This window comes from Heliangelus exortis, chromosome 10, assembly GCF_036169615.1.
Source record: "Heliangelus exortis chromosome 10, bHelExo1.hap1, whole genome shotgun sequence".
Taxonomy (NCBI): domain Eukaryota; kingdom Metazoa; phylum Chordata; class Aves; order Apodiformes; family Trochilidae; genus Heliangelus; species Heliangelus exortis.
The window spans coordinates 5,534,370-5,553,949 of record NC_092431.1 but is presented as its reverse complement, the minus strand read 5'-3'; the positions used below and the strand labels follow the sequence as shown (position 1 = coordinate 5,553,949).

Below are 19,580 nucleotides of genomic sequence, written 5' to 3'. Positions count from 1 at the left end.
TTCTCCTCTGGGTCTTACTTTATCTCTGGTTTCTCCATCTTTTCTGCAGCCTCTGGCATCCTCTTACATTTTATTTCTTGAATCCTATCTTTATCCATTTACTTTCCTCTGTGGATGTAAAGCTTAACCTAGAAGAAGGGCTAAATGACTAAGGCAACATTTAAACTCAGCTCAGGATTGTTACATGTAAAATAGAACTCTAAAAGGAGTTTCCTATTTTTTCAGAGTTCTCTACTGTCAAGGTTTATCCCTAGCCAGCACCTAAGCACCACACAGCTGCTCACTCACTCTCTCCCACCACCTATCAGAAGCATAAAAGTGAGAAAACTCAAGATTTTGGATAGTAACAGTTTATTAATGAAATAAATAATTATTTAATAATCAGATTAATAATTAAATACTTAATTAATTGCTTACTTTGGTCAGAGTGTTTTGAACTCAACTGATGCATGTGTAACACCTACCTTTTCCTTAAATATAATTGTGAGTGTTTTCTTTTAAAATATTCAGTTTTAAGTGAAAAGGAAGCCCACACTTAATGTTTTGATTAGTGACTGCAGCAGCTACCATGGAAGAGAGAGACCCAGCAAACTATTCGGAATTATTTTACTTATTTTATGCTCTCAGATACACCCTAAACATTAGGCTACAGAGTTGAGATCTGACCTTTCCCAGAGCTCTTTATATAGATTTTAGTTTTCATGAATATGGCAAAGTAAACCACATTACAGGTTTCTTGGTAAATGGTGAATTCATACCTATATATTGTATTTTAAGTTATTCCTACACTAAATTCTTTAGTCTGTTTCTGTGTTGCAGAATCATTTGTATTTTAATTGTTCAACAACCATAACATGGCTGTCTACAGACCTTAACAGTTTTTACCCTAATCATCTACTTCCATTTCACTTACTGCAGCTTAGCTGTATATAAGTTTATGCCTTAATTTACGTAGTTTATGTAGAAAAGCAGAGTATCTGCAGTATCATGCTGAGGTTAAAAATTCAGATAATTTGTTTGACAAAGCATTAGTGTAAGAAAGAATTGGAGGTGGTTATCACACGAGCCAACTCAGCACTTGGTTAATTTGTGAAGGGACATTCTTGTAAAACTTTCTAGAATATTGTAACACCAAAATATTGTGGTTTGGCTTTCTACTTGTCTTACCAGACCCTTTGCTAGTCTAAAAGGTAGTGACCAATTTTTGTTCTAAAGTCTTCTTTTTATTATGTTCTCATCTCTTGTTTTTATTAGCAAGGGAATGACATTTCCCTTGAAGCTCACTTACATTTACAGTATAGGAAAGAAAATACAGCTGTGAGCATGTAAAAATCCATAAAGTTTATACAAAGTGGAGACAAAAAGCAATGCTCTGCAGACCAAATCAATAAACATATTGCACTAACAACATATCTTGTAATAACATCTTTGGTGGTGGGAAAGAAGGAATGTGGTATATGGTATACGAAGTCCAAGAAGAAAGTTTAATGAAGGGTTGCTACAAGTTTGTGATTAAGGCTTCAGCTAATATTTTAGTGTAGGGCTCCCAACTATATCCCAATGACAAACTTAACTCATCTTCACTTAATACACTTAAGTATTTAAACAAAAAGGGGATGCATCATATGAGCCTTTAGAAAGGAGCTGATTATTCTCCTTACTTATAATTAGGTCTGTACCCAAATTGGCACTGAGACTTGAATTCTGGACTAGAGCCTGGGAGTGCTTCATTCTTTATCTGTAGCAATAATAATAACAATAATAAAATATCTTTGCTTTGATGAAATGTTTTCAGTCTCCTTCAAGATTTTTAATTAACTCTATAAAGTGGAATCTGAATCATAGCTCTTTCAGGAAGCACTTTGGGGACAGTAGTTTTTATGAATTAAAAGCCAGATGTTTGTGGCTCTGTCATACCCAAAGCTCCAGCCTGCATGAGTGGGTCCGTTGAGGGAATTTCCCCATAAGATTTATTCAATGGAAATCAGCAAGCCCTGGGTGTTTTTAGTGAACAAAATAAAAATTCCTTGCTTTGCACTTTTTTCCACACCAGAAGAAGCAACAGCAAACCTGTGACAAGAAATAGGTTACCTTCCCAGGTTCCTGCATTTGAAGGAGGGAAAACGCACACACTGGATGCCATTTTCCACACCCCGGATGGCAGCCCCTGCTGAGGCCACCTCTGTGAGGAGAACAAGGCTGGTGGTGAAGCCACCCCAGTTCAGCTGGGCCCAGGGAGGGAGCCAACTCTCAGAGAGCATCCGCTGCATGGGCACTCTCTCCAGTTTGGCAGTCAGAAGCCAGAAAACTCCCTTTTTTTTTAGGGTGTGAGTGTCAAAGCCTGCTGCCCTCAGCCCTTTCCCCCTGAAGGGGTGCAGAGGTGCGACCACCCCTCACCTCAGGGCCCTGGGGCTGCCTCAGACCAGAGGAACATGGCGGAGCGGGGCCTGTAGGCGTCACCCCCGGGTGGCGGGAGGGTCGGCATCTGCCTCAGGTGCCTGCTCTCTGCTGGACCCTCCTGTCCCTCTGCTCCATGGCCGTCCCGGTCTTCTGCAATGCGTGCTTCTGCGAGCCCCGCAAGCCTACCCCCCGATTCAGCCTCACAAGCTGTGGCCATGTTATCTGTGAGATCTGTCTGCAGAAAGGTAATGGTTGCTGTGGCCATGATGTCTGTGAGATCTGTCTGCAAACAGGTAATGGTTGCTGTGGCCATATCTATGAGGTCTGTCTGCAGAAAGGTAATGGCTGCCGAGGCCATGGTACATGTGAGATCTGTCTGCAAACAGGTGATGGCTGCTGAGGCCATGATATATGTGAGATCTGTCTCCAAACAGGTAATGGTTGCTGTTGCCATGGTATATGTGAGGTCTGTCTGCAGAAAGGTAATGGTTGATATGGCCGTATCTGTGAGATCTGTCTACAGAAAGGTAGAGGTTGCTGAGGCCATGATATCTGTGAGATCTGTCTGCAGAAAGGTAATGGCTTCTGAGGCCATGATATCTGTGAGATCTGTCTGCAGAAAAGTAATGGCTTCTGAGGCCATGATATCTGTGAGATCTGTCTGCAAACAGGTGATGGCTGCTGAGGCCACAGCATATGTGAGATCTGTTTGCAAACAGGTAAAGGTTGATGTGGCCATATCTGTGAGATCTGTCTACAGAAAGGTAAGGGTTGCTGTGGCCATGGTATATGTGAGGTCTGTCTGCAGAAACGTAATGGTTGCTGCAGGCATGGGCTGCTCAGCCCTCTGCTTCAGGCAGCCAAGCTGTGCTGGCATGTACACACTCACCTTAGGAATTAGCATTTCTGACTCACTGTGGGAAAATTGTTGTCAACTGAGTGTTATTGGTAAACTTTTCCATTCTTGCTACTGATCTTCTTTGAAGAATGAAAAAACCCCACCTGTGTCTGCCCACAGATGAATCTGGATGGAGCAATGGGGCTTTAATTAAGAGCAAGCCTTAGACTTTAAGTCTTTAATTGTTGAGGCATTCTTATGATCCATGAATGCATTGCAGAAAACATAAGATGACATTCTGTTCTGTCTAATTTTGGAAGGGGTATGCTTTTTGTTAGTGAAAGAGCTATTTTGGAAAATGCAGGATTTGTTTAGGACAGGTTTTGCTAATGCTCTTAAGTGATTTTAAATATCACTCACTGAAACACTTGAAGATTTTTGGCAGCATTAGGAGAGTAGAAGGTGATATTTTGAAGATTTTGAGTGTTGCATGTAATTCCTGAGTTATGTTCTGGGACTCCTATGATACACTTAGGTGAAGTTCTGTTGAAAAGATGATGAAGTAAGGAAATTGTTTTCCAAAAGAAAAAATATTAGACAAATATAAATGTTTTTCCCTTTGAGGGAAATGCTAAATGCCCTGTTTCTTGGAAAGGTACACAGTGTAAATGATCAATCTATATTTCATGATTTCATAATAGAAAACTTCTGGCAAAATTTTTTCACAGCGTTGCTTTGAGGAGATAAGATAATAAGATTATAAGATGAAGCCTCTAAATACAACTTGCAGAATCCTAGAACCTAAGCAACAGCTTTCCTTTCTGCTCTTAATATTGTTTGTCAGAAAAAACCCTGAGACATAATACATATTTTTTTCTGTGAATTCAATAATAGCAATATCACACTTTAAATGTATTTACTCTTTAAATGTGTTTATAAACATTGATCCTTAGAATCCTTAGAAGGAAAGCTGACAGTAAAACTATCAATATAAACATTGTAGTGATATCCATTTACTAGATATGTTTTCTGGCATATTTGCAAATTATCAAAGAGGCATTTTGAAAATGATAATGGTTTCAAAATTGATGTGTTTATTTTTTCACTGGAAAAATTTACAGGGTAAAATTATGAATTCTTTAAGTTAAGCTTACATATATAGTATTGAGAGCCCCAATCTAAAAAGTCATATGTTTGCTTGACTCTACCTCATTTAGTGCACTTAAGCATACATTTAATTAAACCAGGCAAGTAGTCTTATTTAAATCAAAGGAACTAAAAGTCACCTGCATTCATTGATGCTAATGATATTCATAAAATCATTTACATGAATGCTTCTTGCAGGAGGAAGACCTGATGATATTCACACATATTTTCCCTCTGGAACTGTGTGTAATGGTTATAAAACAAATTTTTTTATTCATTTATATCTGCATTTTTTGTATAATTTTCAGATTCCTTCCACAAGCTCCAAACAAAGAATTAAGCACAAATTCTATTAAAAATGTATTGAATATCTATTGAGTTTGATGTATATTTTAAATGTGCCTTTACCTTACAGGCAAAAAAGATGAATGTTTGATCTGTAGAACTCCTTGTCGTACATTATTCCTCTCAAAACAGGTAAATGGAACCTTAGTATTGTTCTATTACATTAATCTCTAGTTTCCTTAACAGCTACACTATTTACATTACAATATGCTTCCATTTTGCTTGCTAGCTGTGACATGAATATTTACTGATGATATATTGGTAGACTTTGATACTTATGCACTACACAGCTTTTAATTTTGTGGATTTTTTCAAATAAAGGCCTCTGGAAACTCTTTAGGTTTTCAGATTCTGCTGGACTGTAAATCACTCCAACCTTTTCAAGCACCATGACTGACTACTGTGTAACATCAACAGCTAATTTAAAAATGTTGAAAAAATACTTATTGGCTTTAGCATTTGTACATCAGACAAAACAGACTTTAATGATTTATTTCATGGAGTGGACTAAATCAAAAATCTGCATGGTGGCACAGCAATGTGTTCAAGTTTGATTTGGTTTACTTCCCCATTTTCACTTAAGCTTAAATATTTTCCTCATGGCCATGTGTTTAAAAGAGGATCCAAAAACTGGGAATTCTTATTATTCACTAGAGAATGAAAAGCTTTTCGTTCCCTTTCTTGAAATCACTAGAAAGATTTAATTTTGCCTTTTCTCCTAGGAATCATCTTCTTAGCTGGTTTCTTTCAAAACATTTATGTTTTCCTAAACTGATGCTTACCTAAGGGGCAAGACTGCTTCACAATGATAGAAGAAAAATATGGAAAGCATTCAATACAGCCAACACACAAAATCCTACAAGTTTATAAGATAATAATGTATATGAAATAGAGGATGATTTGGGATTAACCCTGAAGCAGTGACCTTGAAAAAGGGCATGATTTTTCTACAGATATATTTAGAACTCAGATGATGTATATCAAAATACTGAAATCTCTACCTCTGCATACAGTATATAAAAAAGGTAAAAAAACTTACACCATAGTTCATATTTATAAGCACAGAATCTTGCAAACCTGAAATGAGGGAGAGAAAAAAATGCTGAAAAAAATGCTAAAAAAAAAAAAAAAAAAAAAAGGAACCAACTAACCAACTAGCCAGCCAATTAAGAACATCCAAAAAGCCCCTCATAAAATTTTAAAGGAGGTATTTTAATAAGCTTCCAATATCAGACTACCCTTGGTACAAGTGCTGTTATTAATTTCAGTCACAGAAAAATTTAGGTTGTCAAGAACCTCTGGAGGTCATATTGTCCAACACTTCCCTCCAAACAAAGCTAATTTTGAAGTAAGATCAGTCTGAAATTGCATAATTTCAACAGAACTTGATAATTTTTGTAAAAAACAAGGAATTTAAAAATGCAATGGTTGGAATACTAGCAAAAATATTACATCTTTCATTAGAACCTACCACTGCTCTGGAGAACTCGAAGGAAGCAAATTACCATATTCTTTAAAAAAAAGACATTAATGATGATTGCTTATCCTTGATTAAGAACAGATAAAATGATTGGAATGATAATTAAAGATGCATATAGAAAAGTCATGGCTCTATATTTCAGGAGCCTGAGTGGAAATATACCTGGTAACCTTTATGAGCTTGACACCATGGAAGAATTTGCAATGAGTCAGAGGTCCTATAAATGTGTTAAAATTCCTCATTAAATTGTATATTGGGGCAATCAACATCTACACATTAGATATTCTCATCTTTACAGTAATTCATGCTTGTCACCTTTGTATTTTTCTTCTGTGTCTCACAAGCCTCACTTGCTTTTTCCCAGAGAATGGTTTAGTGTTGTGATAAATCAGAATCTTGTTAATTATTTCAGAGTATCACGATAGGTTCTTAAATCAAGGTCATTGCTTTGTGAGGTTCCTACTGAGGTTTCTATAGCTTGGCTCCTATTAATACATTTTAAATATGCCAAATGTATTTTTAGGAACACATTAATCTTTCTAGATGAAATTTTATTATCTTCTTTGTATTTTCTTTGCTTAAATACTGCAGACAGGTTAGACTGTGCTGTCTGCCTGCTTTTGTCTTTCTCAGTCTGCCATCCCACCTTGTGGAAATGTTTGAATGCTTTGGCACGTGTCAACCAAACTCAGAACAGCAGAGGAAGTCTGAAATACAATTAATTTCCTCCTCTGAGTTCTATAAAAATGAGTATCTGGGGAAAGCAAGGAAAAGTAACTCAGTTCCCCTGGTGAGAGAAATGCAAGCACAGCTCATCAATATTCAGAAGTGGGTTTAGCAGCCACATGCACAGTTCTGCAGTCACCAAACTTTCTGCCATCTTTGTTGATATACAGGACATTGAAGTAGCTGATGTCAGAATATGGGGAAAGAAAGATATAAATTTTTTTCAAATGCAGGTTGTAAATTTAGCTCCTTACCTATGAGATTCAGTTGACTATAATTACTAAAAAATATAGAATGTAAGCACATGTTGAAAGTAGATTTGGCAAATGCAGTTGTTTAATCTTGGATATTTGACTTTATGCTAGGGTTATGCTATTTTTGGAGTAGGTAAATGTGCTGTCTGTATGTATGTGTATTTCAAGTGGAGAAAAGTGTAATTCTTTTTTATTTCAATTTTTAATTTAAGTGATAGCACTGGTCTTTCTGTGTTCTTAATGGCCTAGAAAATGGTTGCTTAATTCACAGGTGGATTACTTCTCATTTCTTCCATAATTCACCTTTCTTTACTTTTTCAGTTTTTTAAAACTTTTTGAGATAATTTTGTAATTCTAGGATTAATTTACAGTTTGCCTGACACAGTTTCCATTCTCTTTGATTGAATTTTGAAAGATGACTTTGAAGGATGCCTTTTTTTCTGTAAACAATCTTTTGTCATCTAAGTATATTTGGATTGGTTTTGATTTTTTATTCAGCTTTTGGCTTGCCATAAAGCTATGTTTACAGTTTGTAAGTGATGTTTTTTTTAATACCTCATTCTTAAAAGCTGTTTACTGTTGCAGTAGATAACTATAAAAATTTGATCACTGTTAGTTCTTGGTAATAAAACTAATATTATAACTAGTGTAACTATTTTGGGGTTGCATTTTGTTTATTTTTTGTATGAATAAGTTAGGAATTAATGTATTTTGGAGTAAAGTAACACTTAAGGGAGTTACCTACATTGCTTTGTAGACCAGGGTGTATGTCCAAATGTCACTATAAATCTGAAATTCACTTGACTTTTTTTTCCATTTTCTTCTCAATGTAAATAACAAATATATCTTTAGTGTAGTAATAGCTCAGGTATAGAGTACTCAGTATTTTCTAAAAACACAGTTGGCTATTTTTGTGAGGCCACATCATGATCTCTGACTAAAAGTCTCAGACATGAAATACATGAAAAATTTAACTGTCATTTCAAGATTTGTTACTTATTCTAGTCTAGCATTCTGCTGCACAGCAGGCAGGAGACACAAAAAGAGATCCCAGTCAGCACTGGAATAATTCCAAAAAAGCACTTTGCAACAATACTGGTTATAAGATTCATCCATATGACTGGGGATTCTAGAAGGGGACTGCTGGATACCTAGCAGCTGGTCTGAAGGCAATGCCTCTTCCAGGGGACCACAACATCTTCCCTGAATGTCCTCTGGAAATTGTTAGTTAGGTACAATAAGTATATATGTGTGTAATGTTTTTAAATAAAAGCACAAAGCCTTCCAGATGGTTAATAAGGGCATTAAATAAAACCAGGCTTATTTTCAGTTACTCTATCTGTCAGTTTGTAGTTTTTTCTACACTTGATCTGTCAGTTTTTTATTTATATACATCAATCAATTTAAGGAACATTTCACATATTGCTTTATTTAGTGTAACTTGCAAACAACAATGCTAACCTTGGTATATTTTCTTTTCTTGGTAGACAAATCCTGATATTCAATCACTGTTCATGGGAATAGATACGTTATGCAAGAAATATTCAAAAGAAATAACACAGGTGAATCTTCTGTAAAACTTTTAACTCTATAGAATAATCAGCAACCTCTACTGACTTTTATATACATGGAAAAATATATGAACAAATTCTTAAAAGTTAATGTATGCTCATTGCTGTCTTTAATTCCTTAATTCCACAGTTTCAAAGTTCTTAAAAAAGCCTAAATTATTCATTATGGTCACTGCTGATCTTTTCAAACTCTCTCCGAGGACCACTAGTCTGGTTATTTTAATGATTTAAAATCATTTTTAATGCTATGCAAGGAAAAATTAGATCTGCCAAAACCTTAAACATGCCCAGATACCAGGCCCTAATTATAGCAATAAAAAGTTACACAGTGAAAACCTGAGCTGGCTAAAGTCCTGAGCTTTTTTTTTTTTTCTTTTCCCTCCAATCTGAACAGCTCTGCTTTTTTCAAACAGATGCAATAAATGATTTCAAGGCAAATTTCCTCCCTGCCTTCTGCAAACTTCAGGCTCCCTTCCGTCAGGCTTAGTTTTTTAGAACCTGTGTGGGCTAAATGAATGCAAGCTAATGCCAATTGCCTCCTCATTTTCTGCATCTCCTCAGCCTGGTTTTATAACTTGCCCTTCTCCTTGACCCTCTTACTGAGCATTTCAGTGTCAGTTTCAACCAGTCTAGATTGAACTGTACATTCTCCCTGAACCCATCTCTACCTTTATTTTGTATTGTCAGCTTCCTTGGGCTGGCACTTCTCTGATCTTGTGGTGAGCTTCTTAGATCCAAATGAAAAGTATGCCAGGGAAGATCACCTCCTTTTTTTTCCGTGATGATCTGGATTCATATTTTCTCTAAATGCTTCTAAAAACTTCTCCAAAGCTGAGTATGGTTCCTTTCCTCAGCACTCCTCCTCCTAAGCTGCATGGTTGACCTGAGGTAAACAAGAAGCCTTTCTCTATCTTTCTGTACAGACTCTCTAAAAATATATATGATGGTCAGTAGTTAACTTAACAAATAACTTAAGAAATCCAGACACCAGATCACCAATCACAAGTGAATGAAAACTTCTGTAATGTGTCACAGAAAGAAAAAGAGGACACATTCTCAAAAGGCTAAGGTGGGTTTTCTGAAGCCTAAGATAACCTATGGGTAACATAATTAATGCATAAAAGTATGTTCAGAACTTCTACCAGCATCAAAAGACAAAAGAGCAGTTTCTGGACAAAGATTTATCTACTCTCATATTTGTCACAACAATGAGTGCTTGGGAAAGAGTATGAGAGCAAGGCTGGCATGTAGTGGTAGGACTTCAGAACAGCCTCCTAGCTTTCAACAGCTTGTGTCACAGGGATATCTCAAGGTGGGATTGATGCCTTTGCATTCAGAAGATGTGGTGGGTGTTGTTCTTCGTGTAACAGTCATGTTGTTTTCTGAATATTTAGCATCTATCACATAGTCTGGAAGGGAGTTTCATAGAATCACGTAATGTAGGGTTGAAAGGGACCTTTAAGGGCCATCTAGTCCAACCCCTCTCAAGTGAGTAGGTTCACAGGTGTGATGATGATTTCCTTCTTCAGGTTTTAACCTGCTACCTGCTAATTTGATCTGATCTCCAACCCCATTCTAGAGGAAAAAGCAATCATTCCATGCATTCCATCTGTGCTAAGAATTAGTTTTAGACTGCTAATGCACCCTTTCTTCAGCTGTCTTCAGTCATGGAGAACCCTGTTTTATAGGGTCATGTTTTCCTGAAGGTCTTTGACTAATCTGAGCTATTTCCAGACCTCTTATTTCCTTTTTGAGATGTTGAACAGGCTGAGGATATAGGAACTTATAAAAGTGTAGTAATTATGTTCTCCTCTCTATTCCTTTTTTAACTGCTTGAAGGTCTGATTTCATTTTTGGAGTGGAACTGAGCACTGAATTTACAGTTTCACATATTGTGACCCAGTCCTCATTTCTGTGTGGTGGGAGGCAGCTCAGAGCCATTGGTGAGTGGCTCTTCATCAGTTCTTCTGAATATACTTCTGATCCTTTCATGAATATTCAACTGAGGAATGTCCCAGGCTCTTCTACAGTGGATAAAAAATAATCTTTTGAATCTTATACTCCACTGTGGATTTCCTTCCACTTCTCTGATTTTTTTTTTTTTATTCACTCTATCTTGGCACATTTTCTATCAGTTTTCTGATAAAGAAGGAGAAGAAAGATTTCTTAGTAAGTTATTGCTTACTGTAATCTGTTCTTCAAGCTCTTGTCTTCCCTATCTTATATGTTTTTACTTTTAACTTGTCATGGTTTATGACCCTCATTTGGACACAAGAAGTGTCTACACACCACACACCAGTCTAACAATTATTCTTTCATTAACAGGGTATTTTTACAAGGCAAGTTATAATTGCCAGTAAGACACATTACTTTTTATGTTGCCATTAATTTTATGTGTTTGCTTAGCACTAATGAGTAAGAAACACTGCAACTAAAATGGCTCTCCAATGCCTTTACCTTGTTTCTGAACATATTGTTAAAACACAGTCAAATAAATCTACTAACAGGGTAGGTCATGCTAGATTAAATAAATTTTATTATACTTTAACAACTTAGAATATTTTGTTGGAGAGGATTTCAAGAAAATATGTTAAGTACTTATTAAAATATAGAAAAAAGTTGAATACTGTGAAGCCATTCTTCATCACTCTTTCCTGAAGTTGCATGAATATAACTAAATGAAGATTGATAGAATTGTATTTATTTTTAGATTTCAGAATTTCAAGAAAAACATCGTAAACATTTATTAGCATACCAAAGACAAAAGGTAAGTCTAAATGTGTTTTTCTTAGTTTTTTGCTCATTCTTGTCTTGTTAGTGTGGTTTATTTTAGAATAATTTATCAGGATTGCCTCATTTCTGTCATTATAAATGCCAGCTCATTATAGTTTGAAAGTTCTAATAAAACAGATTTTAGTTGTGGGATGACAAGATTAAAAGGGAAAACTGGATGATAAAACAATTGCTTTTTAAAAATTTATTCTTTATATATTAAAAAATAGGAATAGTGGGAAGTAATGAAGGACTAATGCTACACAGTCAAACTTAGGAAAAAAATACAGACATAGTATTGAGGCTATTGAGTAAATTTTAACATCCTTCATAAAGGAATGCATTATCATGTGTCTGTAAAAAATACACATTAAAGGGAGCTGACCTAATGTTCTTGACCTTAATGTTCTGTAATTTTGCAAGCTCATAGCATTCTTGAATTGAGATATTTTTTGTTACATCAGTAAAATAATAATGAATATAATCTTTACATAAGCCTATTAGAAACCAAATCTGCAAAGAACTGAATGAATTTTGCATCTGAAATGAGAAATAGTAAAAATACAAATAGCTATTTTTTAGCACTTTTCTTAGTATTCATTTATCCAATATTACCAGCACACTTAACAAAGGGTAATTATACTGAGTCTGTTACTGCCAAAAAGAAGCATTATCTTTTTCAGACTGACTGTTTAATGGATCCACATAATAATCTATAATTATCTCACAGACTGCAAAGTTGGAAGAATCTCTCAAGAAAGTAACACAACAAATGCATCAGATACAATGGTAAGAGATTTAATGCAGCAAATGTAAATAAGAAATAGTCTTTGTAATCAGAGAACAGTAAATTTAATTGATAAAAATTTAAAAGTCATGTCTAGTTTGCCTTCCTCAAGTATTTTGTATAAATAGAAGAAGAATATTTTTACAGAAATAAATGAACAATGATTGCTTTCATCAGATCCATTTTCTTCATATTGATCAAGCTTGTCAGGAAGGAATCCTTTTGTATTTTTATATTCAAGTCAGCAGTTCCTATAAAAATTAACTTTTAGCAATCTCAGTCACATAGATAGTAAGTTTTAAAGTTTTTATTTGTATTTATATAAATGAGTTTGTGCTTTTTTCCAGTGTGCTTTCCAGCATAAACCTGGAATGTACTATGATATCTTTCCTAGTATCCAGCCCATCTACAAAATTGCCAGAGTTTCATAACATGGTTCTCATTTTCTCTGTGTCTAGTAAAAATCAACTTATTGACTCATCTTAAATTACTTTTTTTCACAAATGCATCAAAAAGATAGCCAAGAGGTGGTTCAACATTATCCCCCTACTTATTGACTGATATACCTTCATCTTTTAATCTGATTTATTTCTAACTTATATCCAAAGTTCTTATTGATCCCTAAGTGAACTCTGTGCTACTATTTTTTATTTCATTACATTTTATTTTGATTATTTGATTGAAAACATCACATTTTAAAAACCATTATGGAATTTTCCTCAATAGTGGTGTAGTTTTCTGTCTTTAAAATATTTGTTTCTATGTCCTATTTTATCCTTCCTATTTTCTAATATTTCAAAAACTGCTGGCTTTTGATCTGCTTTTCCATTTCAGTGAATATGGGTATTAAGAGTACTTAGTGAACAGTTGTAATGAACTTGTCCCTGTAGATACATTTGAGGGAAGCCCTTCATGAATGTCACTTCAGGAATACCAGTGATCAAGGGTGCTGAAATCTGCTTAATAAGCCACTTCATAAAGCCAGCAATTTAATTGCAAAATATTGTTGAGTTTTATTCCCTTTCTGTGTTTTTTTCAATATAGACTTTCTCTTGACACTGGCATGTACATAGTACTATATTGTGCTCTCTTATGCTGCTTGGTGTAAGAAAAAGGAAAAAAAAAAAAAAAAGTATAAAGAAACCTATGTATATAGTGGGTTCGAATAGTTTATATAGTTTTACCACTGCCTCCTTTTTCTTGTCTGCATCTTAAATATATGCATCCTGTATATATCAAATACAGAGTTCTTACTGAATTTCAGATTTTTCAGAGCTCTCTCAAGAGAGTCTGACTTAAGGCTTCTCCTTGTGTGCACAGTAGACATATTCCTCTTATTTATGGTTATTGGCAAAGTCTGGGAAATGTATACTTAAAAATGAAGATATGTGGTTCAACTATAGCTGTATTTTAACATCTGTTGTTCCATAATTGCTTTTCAACAAGTTGTCCTGCATTGATGTTGTGGGGCATCTAATGACTGATACAGATGTTTTGATACAGAGAAATAAATACCTTATCACATAGATTCTTAGTTTGTCTCATGGTAAATAATATCATGTTAAAACCAGCTATTGATGGATGAAATGCTTTGATTTTATGCTTACTGACCAACAAGAGAAATGAACTAAACAAAGGAGCTTTTACTTAATATCTGTTTTTATTTCTGTTTCCCCTTTAGCATGAAACCTCCTGAACAAACTACACAATTACCATTTTCCAGTACAAGTAGAAATCGACTTTCCAGTAAGAAGTGTGATTTTAAGATACTAACTATGAAATACATCTCACTGGATATATTTATGTTCTAATATTAAATTTATTAATGACTTTAGTTCCTTCAAGAAAACAGAATGGTTATTCTTCATATTCTCTTCATCCTAGCCATCCTTCCACTTCAGAAATGTAGGTACAAATCTGTTAATTTTAAATTAAAATGATGTCATGGTGACAACATACTGATATTTTTAAAGTAATTTTTTTGGTAGTGAGTTTGAGTTAAGTATTTTTTCTGCTTTTCTGCTTTGTTTCTGTACACTGCATAAGCATGAAGGAACTGGGGAGGGTCTTACCAATGCAAATGTACATAATAGCTACTTGTTTAGATTGACTTTGTTCTCACTGGAAAAAATTATAAGACATGATGCACCTTACTATAAGGATTTGCTGGGTGATAGGCTAGGTAGGTAGGTAGGCAGGTAGGTATATAGACAGATTAGTGAGGAATTCTTCCATTTGGGTGTAGAGAAAAACTAAATTAATTGTAGGGACATCTCTATGTACATTATAGTAGTCTGAAGTTAGATGGGATGAATTCCAGTTAGGCTCATTAATTTTAAAGAAATTGAACATACAGTTTGCTCAATCTGCAAGCAATCTATACGTGTGACTTTACCTATTAAAAAATAAAATTTCAGAATGGCCTTGTTGTGAAGACAAATGGCAAATTCATAAATATGCATATTTATTGGGACCTAAATACAAGAAAGGCAATGCTAATGAGAAAAAACTTTCTGCATAAATATCTAAACCAAAGCTCAGAATCAATAGATTTTTTTTTTCCTGCTTGTGGGTTTTAAAAAGTCTTAAATACTTTTATGTGCTATGGATTATGCATTATGATTTTCCATTATCAGTCAAGTTTAACATGAGCATATAACATAATTGTAGAAATTGTAATAAATGTGTTGTTTTTATTTCAATGCTACAATTATTTTGATCTTTGTTGTAAGAACTGAGTCAATGGAGATTGATCCTCTACCATCACCAATAAGGAAGGTAAGTGTTGTTTTTAAATACATGTATTTATATATATGTTTTTGATTTCTCCTACTCAGTACTGCAAAAATTAGCATCTTCCCCTCTTTCAAAAGAGTTCTTATGTCTATGCTGAATTCAGCTATGCATGATGTTTAGTAGGAGTCAGATGGTCCCTCAAAAGAAATAAAAATCTAATAATGATTTCTGGAATAATATTCTCTACATGACAGGCTTTTAAACTTTTGATGCTAAATTAAATGGCAAATTCTTGTAAACTCAGTATGCTTATATTATAAAATGTTATAACTCTTTCCAAAATAAATGTTGCTAATGCATGACACTGAGACTTGCAATTAAATTTTACATTTACTGTATTAGGGAATGGAAAAACATGTAAGATATTCACCTTAATTAGATCTGTGCTAGCATTTAAGGGTTTCCTTTATAAACTGTGGACTGGTTATATCCATAGACAGACCTGCATCCATAGGTGTAATCTCTGGATTTGTATGTAGGATTAATTTCATTCTAAAGGACCCTCATTATCTCATCCCTGTTTATCTTCTTTGACTGTAAAGGGAATTTTGGGAGGCTGGAGGTAAATGCAGATGTCTAAAGTTAGAGGTGAATCACTTAGTACTCTTCACATCATGCTGATTTTCAAAACATCACTGAAATTTCATTTATGATGGATAAAAGTGTTTTTAAACCCACAAATCAAGCCAGTAATTACTTTTCACCTTTCATAAACAATTTTTTTCTTGCTGCTGGACCATTGGTCTTGCTTCTGTCTGTGCTCACATGTTAACAAAAAGCTGTGTTTAGGAGTCAGTGGTCTGGAAGCAGTGTTAGAATCTAATTTTTGAGTAGGAAATTGCAAGATTTGAATAACATCTGTAAGATGAGAGTAATGGCAGAAACTTTTCACAGTAATAGTATTCTGATTAGGAGGGGTAACTTCCAGGAAGAGATGCTAACTTAAGAAAGGAATCTCAGCACAGAAAATGGTGTAAGTGCCTAATCTTTTTCTTATCTGAATGTGGCAGAGGTCTTCATGAAATAAAACTAAAACACCTATGCTGCCCCACGGACCCAAAATAATTGTAACTTTCTTCCAAGGTCTTGCATTTTAGGTCTATAAAAAAAGCCAACTGGCAGTGCAGTGTGCCAGAAATCTGCAGGCTTTATAGACCTCAAAAATGTAACACTATTGCTTAAAATATCTTAATAATTAAAATGTTGATTACGTGTATTTAATACCTTGGTATTCATTTAGCCTGAGACACCAACTGGTCCAGCAAGATTATCTGTAATAACTCCACCACAAGATGGACGTATGGGTGAGTAAAAATAAAGTTCCAAACTGGATAACATTTGCATTACATTAAGAGGATTAAGACATTAAAATCCACACAGTCAGTTTACTGAGCAAACTTGAATTGTGTTAAGGTATCATCAAAGAATCAATCAGGTATGGTAGGTCTCATGATGGGTCCAGTTTTAGAATCACAGAATCATGGAATGGTTTTGATTGGAAAAGACCCTTGAGAATTTATAAGGTAGACATCAATCCAGCAGATGAGAAATGGTTAAAAATGAAGAATGAAGTAAGTCTTCCTAGTACTGACCTATTCTGTTCTGTGAATAATTATTTTAACAAAAATAGTTTTTCTGAGCAATCATAGCCAACAGTTGCAAAGAAAATACTATAATTATGTGTATGGTTGAATGTAACAGGCATACATGTTGCTGACCCTCTATTAACCTTCATAGACATATATTGGTTCTAGCTATTTATATTTTATATTTTATTTTAGTTTTAGTTAGAAATTAATATTGTCCACAACAGCATACAAAAGTATTTAATAACAAACACAAGATAATTAAGTTGAGATTAAGAATTTCTTCAGGAAGGTGGTTTTCTTTTTTTTTTTCTTTTTTTTTCTTCACCATATCACTATGTTAAGGTATAAGACATTTTACCTGCCTGTACTTTCTTTCATTCCTGGGTCATTTCAGAACTTGGATAGCACCCTGATATAAATGTTAGTAACAGTCTACTGAAATCAATGCTGTCACCCTGAGTACTGTTTAATTATGAGGAGTTTCCCAGAATGCCCAGTGCTCTGCAGGTCTCCCGTTCCTGTGTCCCTCCCATACTTGGTTTCACATTCAGGATGTTTCTGTATTGCTCCATTCTCAGGCAGTTTTTCACCTGGTTAATAGAATCCACCTCCAGCCACATAATGAGCTTTTAGCACTCTTATGATTTTAAAAGGGTTTTAGGGGTTCTTTAGCATTTTCTCAAGTGACATTATGACTTTATTTTGTCATCCCACTCATTGTCTTTCATTGTCCAATGTAATTTTGCAGAATTTTAACATCTTGAATAGCCTTATCATTAGTTTGCCACAGATAATACAATTAAAGTACTAATTGTTTTTTCCAAAGTTATCTTTTAAATAGAAAAGGTAGTTCATCTTGGTCCTGTTTTCAAAAATTTGATCATTACAGGAAGTGTGTCCTACAGGAGTTCTCAGTCATCTGGAATAATGTCAAGTCAAAACAGCAGAGCAGGATCTACAAGGTAATTAAATACCTTTTCAAGATATTACACTCTTGTAGGAGGGGCTGGCCTATATTGTGTACATTTGAAGTTATATTCTATACATAAGAAAAGTTACTTTGCAGGAGCTATCACCTGTATGACTGTGTTTGTTGCCATAAGGTTTTATTTTGAAATTACTTTCTTCAAGGATGTACAGAGGGAACTAGAATTTCTGTAGCTGTGGATATGTACAGTCATGGTACTTTCATACAAAGGGTAGTGGTTTTATAGCATCAAAGTGCAACAACATTTCTGCTTTGTTATTCTTCTAAAAATCAGAGATGACAACACAATATCAAAGCAAGAGCTGTTCTCTGAATCACATCTTCATGCAGTGTGTAGCAGGTGTTTCAGGTTTCTCATCTAAACATGGGAAATATCTCAGACTGTGATAATTACAAAGACAAATTAAAAACATAAAAAGAGTTCCAGAAAAACTAAAGTCTTGTTCCCTATAATCATTAAACCAAATTTAAAATTTAAAATTAAACCAGATTTAAAATATATATATAAAAAATTCTTCTAAATATATATATATTTATATCTAAATCTATCTATATATATCTAAATACATATATAAAAAATTTTCTTCCATCTCTGACTCTCTTATCATTTTTTTGTCTGTCTGCTTTGTAAAGTAAGTTAAAATCCTAAAGAAGTAAAAATTTGTTAAGTACTATATAGAACACAATAATTTATAGCATTTCCTAACTAAATATTAGCATTATGAAGTTAAGGGGTTTTGAAATCTCTTGTACTATAAGAATAGCCTCAAATCACACCCATGAATTAATTTCATTAATAGATCCACACCTATGAGACTGCCATATAATGGATGTTCACTTACACCATCATCTGGATCACAAAGCAGCAGAAGAGCATCATGGGCAATTTCTGATTTCAGAACCCCTCAGTTGTATCCATTTACATCACCTTCCCCACAGTCATCCTTACCAAGACATCCAATCACCATCTCTGGACTTCTGCAAAGACAACATCTAGGCAAGTATATTTTAGAAAATAAGATTTCATACTTCTGAAAATTTTTCAGCATAACGCGTGTTTATTACTTATTTACTGAAGGACAGTAAATAAGGCATAATTTAACCAGGACAAAAAATGACATTTCAAATTGGAAGTAAGCTCTTAGCAAAATATGAAAAATATTGAACTTTCTGATCATTATTTTGCCTTAGCCTTCAGTGCATTAGGATATCTGCTGTGAAATGTGTTCCCACTTCACACAGAACAGCATTTTAACAGAGATTTAAATCTTATCATTTCCATAATTATTTTCCAGAAGAATACCAACGGGTTTGTCAAAAAATAATTTGTGACAGATCTCAAGTAAGGAAAAGAGAAACCTTAGTGGAGACAGTGTAATGAGCTCTGTGGGAGTCACAGCAGACTGAGAGAGTTAATTTGGGTCCTTTGATAAAGCAAAATAGTTGAGCTGACACGTGAGAAGGAAGGAGAAAAATTTGCTGTAATGCAAAGAATAAATGGGAGATGGTTCCTGTATAACTGAATGAAGGATTTTAGAGAGTGGATGACAGTTGACATCTCACTGTGTCCAGCAGAGAAAAAAGCATAAAATGAAACTGTGGTATTCTGAGAATAAGAAGTGAAACATTAAGTATTAGGCAGCTGAACAGTGCTACAGCATGTGGAATAATGCATGAGCCAGGTGGAGTCTCTAAGTAACAAAAAAATCAAGGTTAATAAACCCACTTATTTTGAACTTGGCAGTCATCTTTGAGCTGTTTGTGAGTTCATTGCAGTTCACATGCAGAACAATGGTTTGGACATTCACTTACATAGCTGAAACTGGAATATGGCAAAAATGCTTTTACAGAAAGAGAAACCTAATTTATAAATATAAAGTTTATTTAG

The 19,580-nt window shown here is 34.5% G+C and overlaps 1 protein-coding gene across 1 annotated transcript; it reads left to right on the top strand.

Moving 5' to 3' along the window:
• Positions 1 to 12: 12 nt before the first annotated feature.
• On the top strand, positions 13 to 18,727 carry RNF212 (ring finger protein 212). Its single transcript, XM_071753934.1, has 11 exons — positions 13 to 2,645; positions 4,800 to 4,861; positions 8,677 to 8,751; positions 11,471 to 11,527; positions 12,263 to 12,321; positions 14,001 to 14,065; positions 14,155 to 14,224; positions 15,052 to 15,097; positions 16,356 to 16,419; positions 17,594 to 17,666; positions 18,493 to 18,727. The coding sequence occupies exons 1-11, from the start codon at positions 2,534 to 2,536 to the stop codon at positions 18,725 to 18,727; spliced, it is 918 nt and encodes a 305-aa protein (XP_071610035.1). The 5' UTR covers positions 13 to 2,533.
• Positions 18,728 to 19,580: the final 853 nt, after the last annotated feature.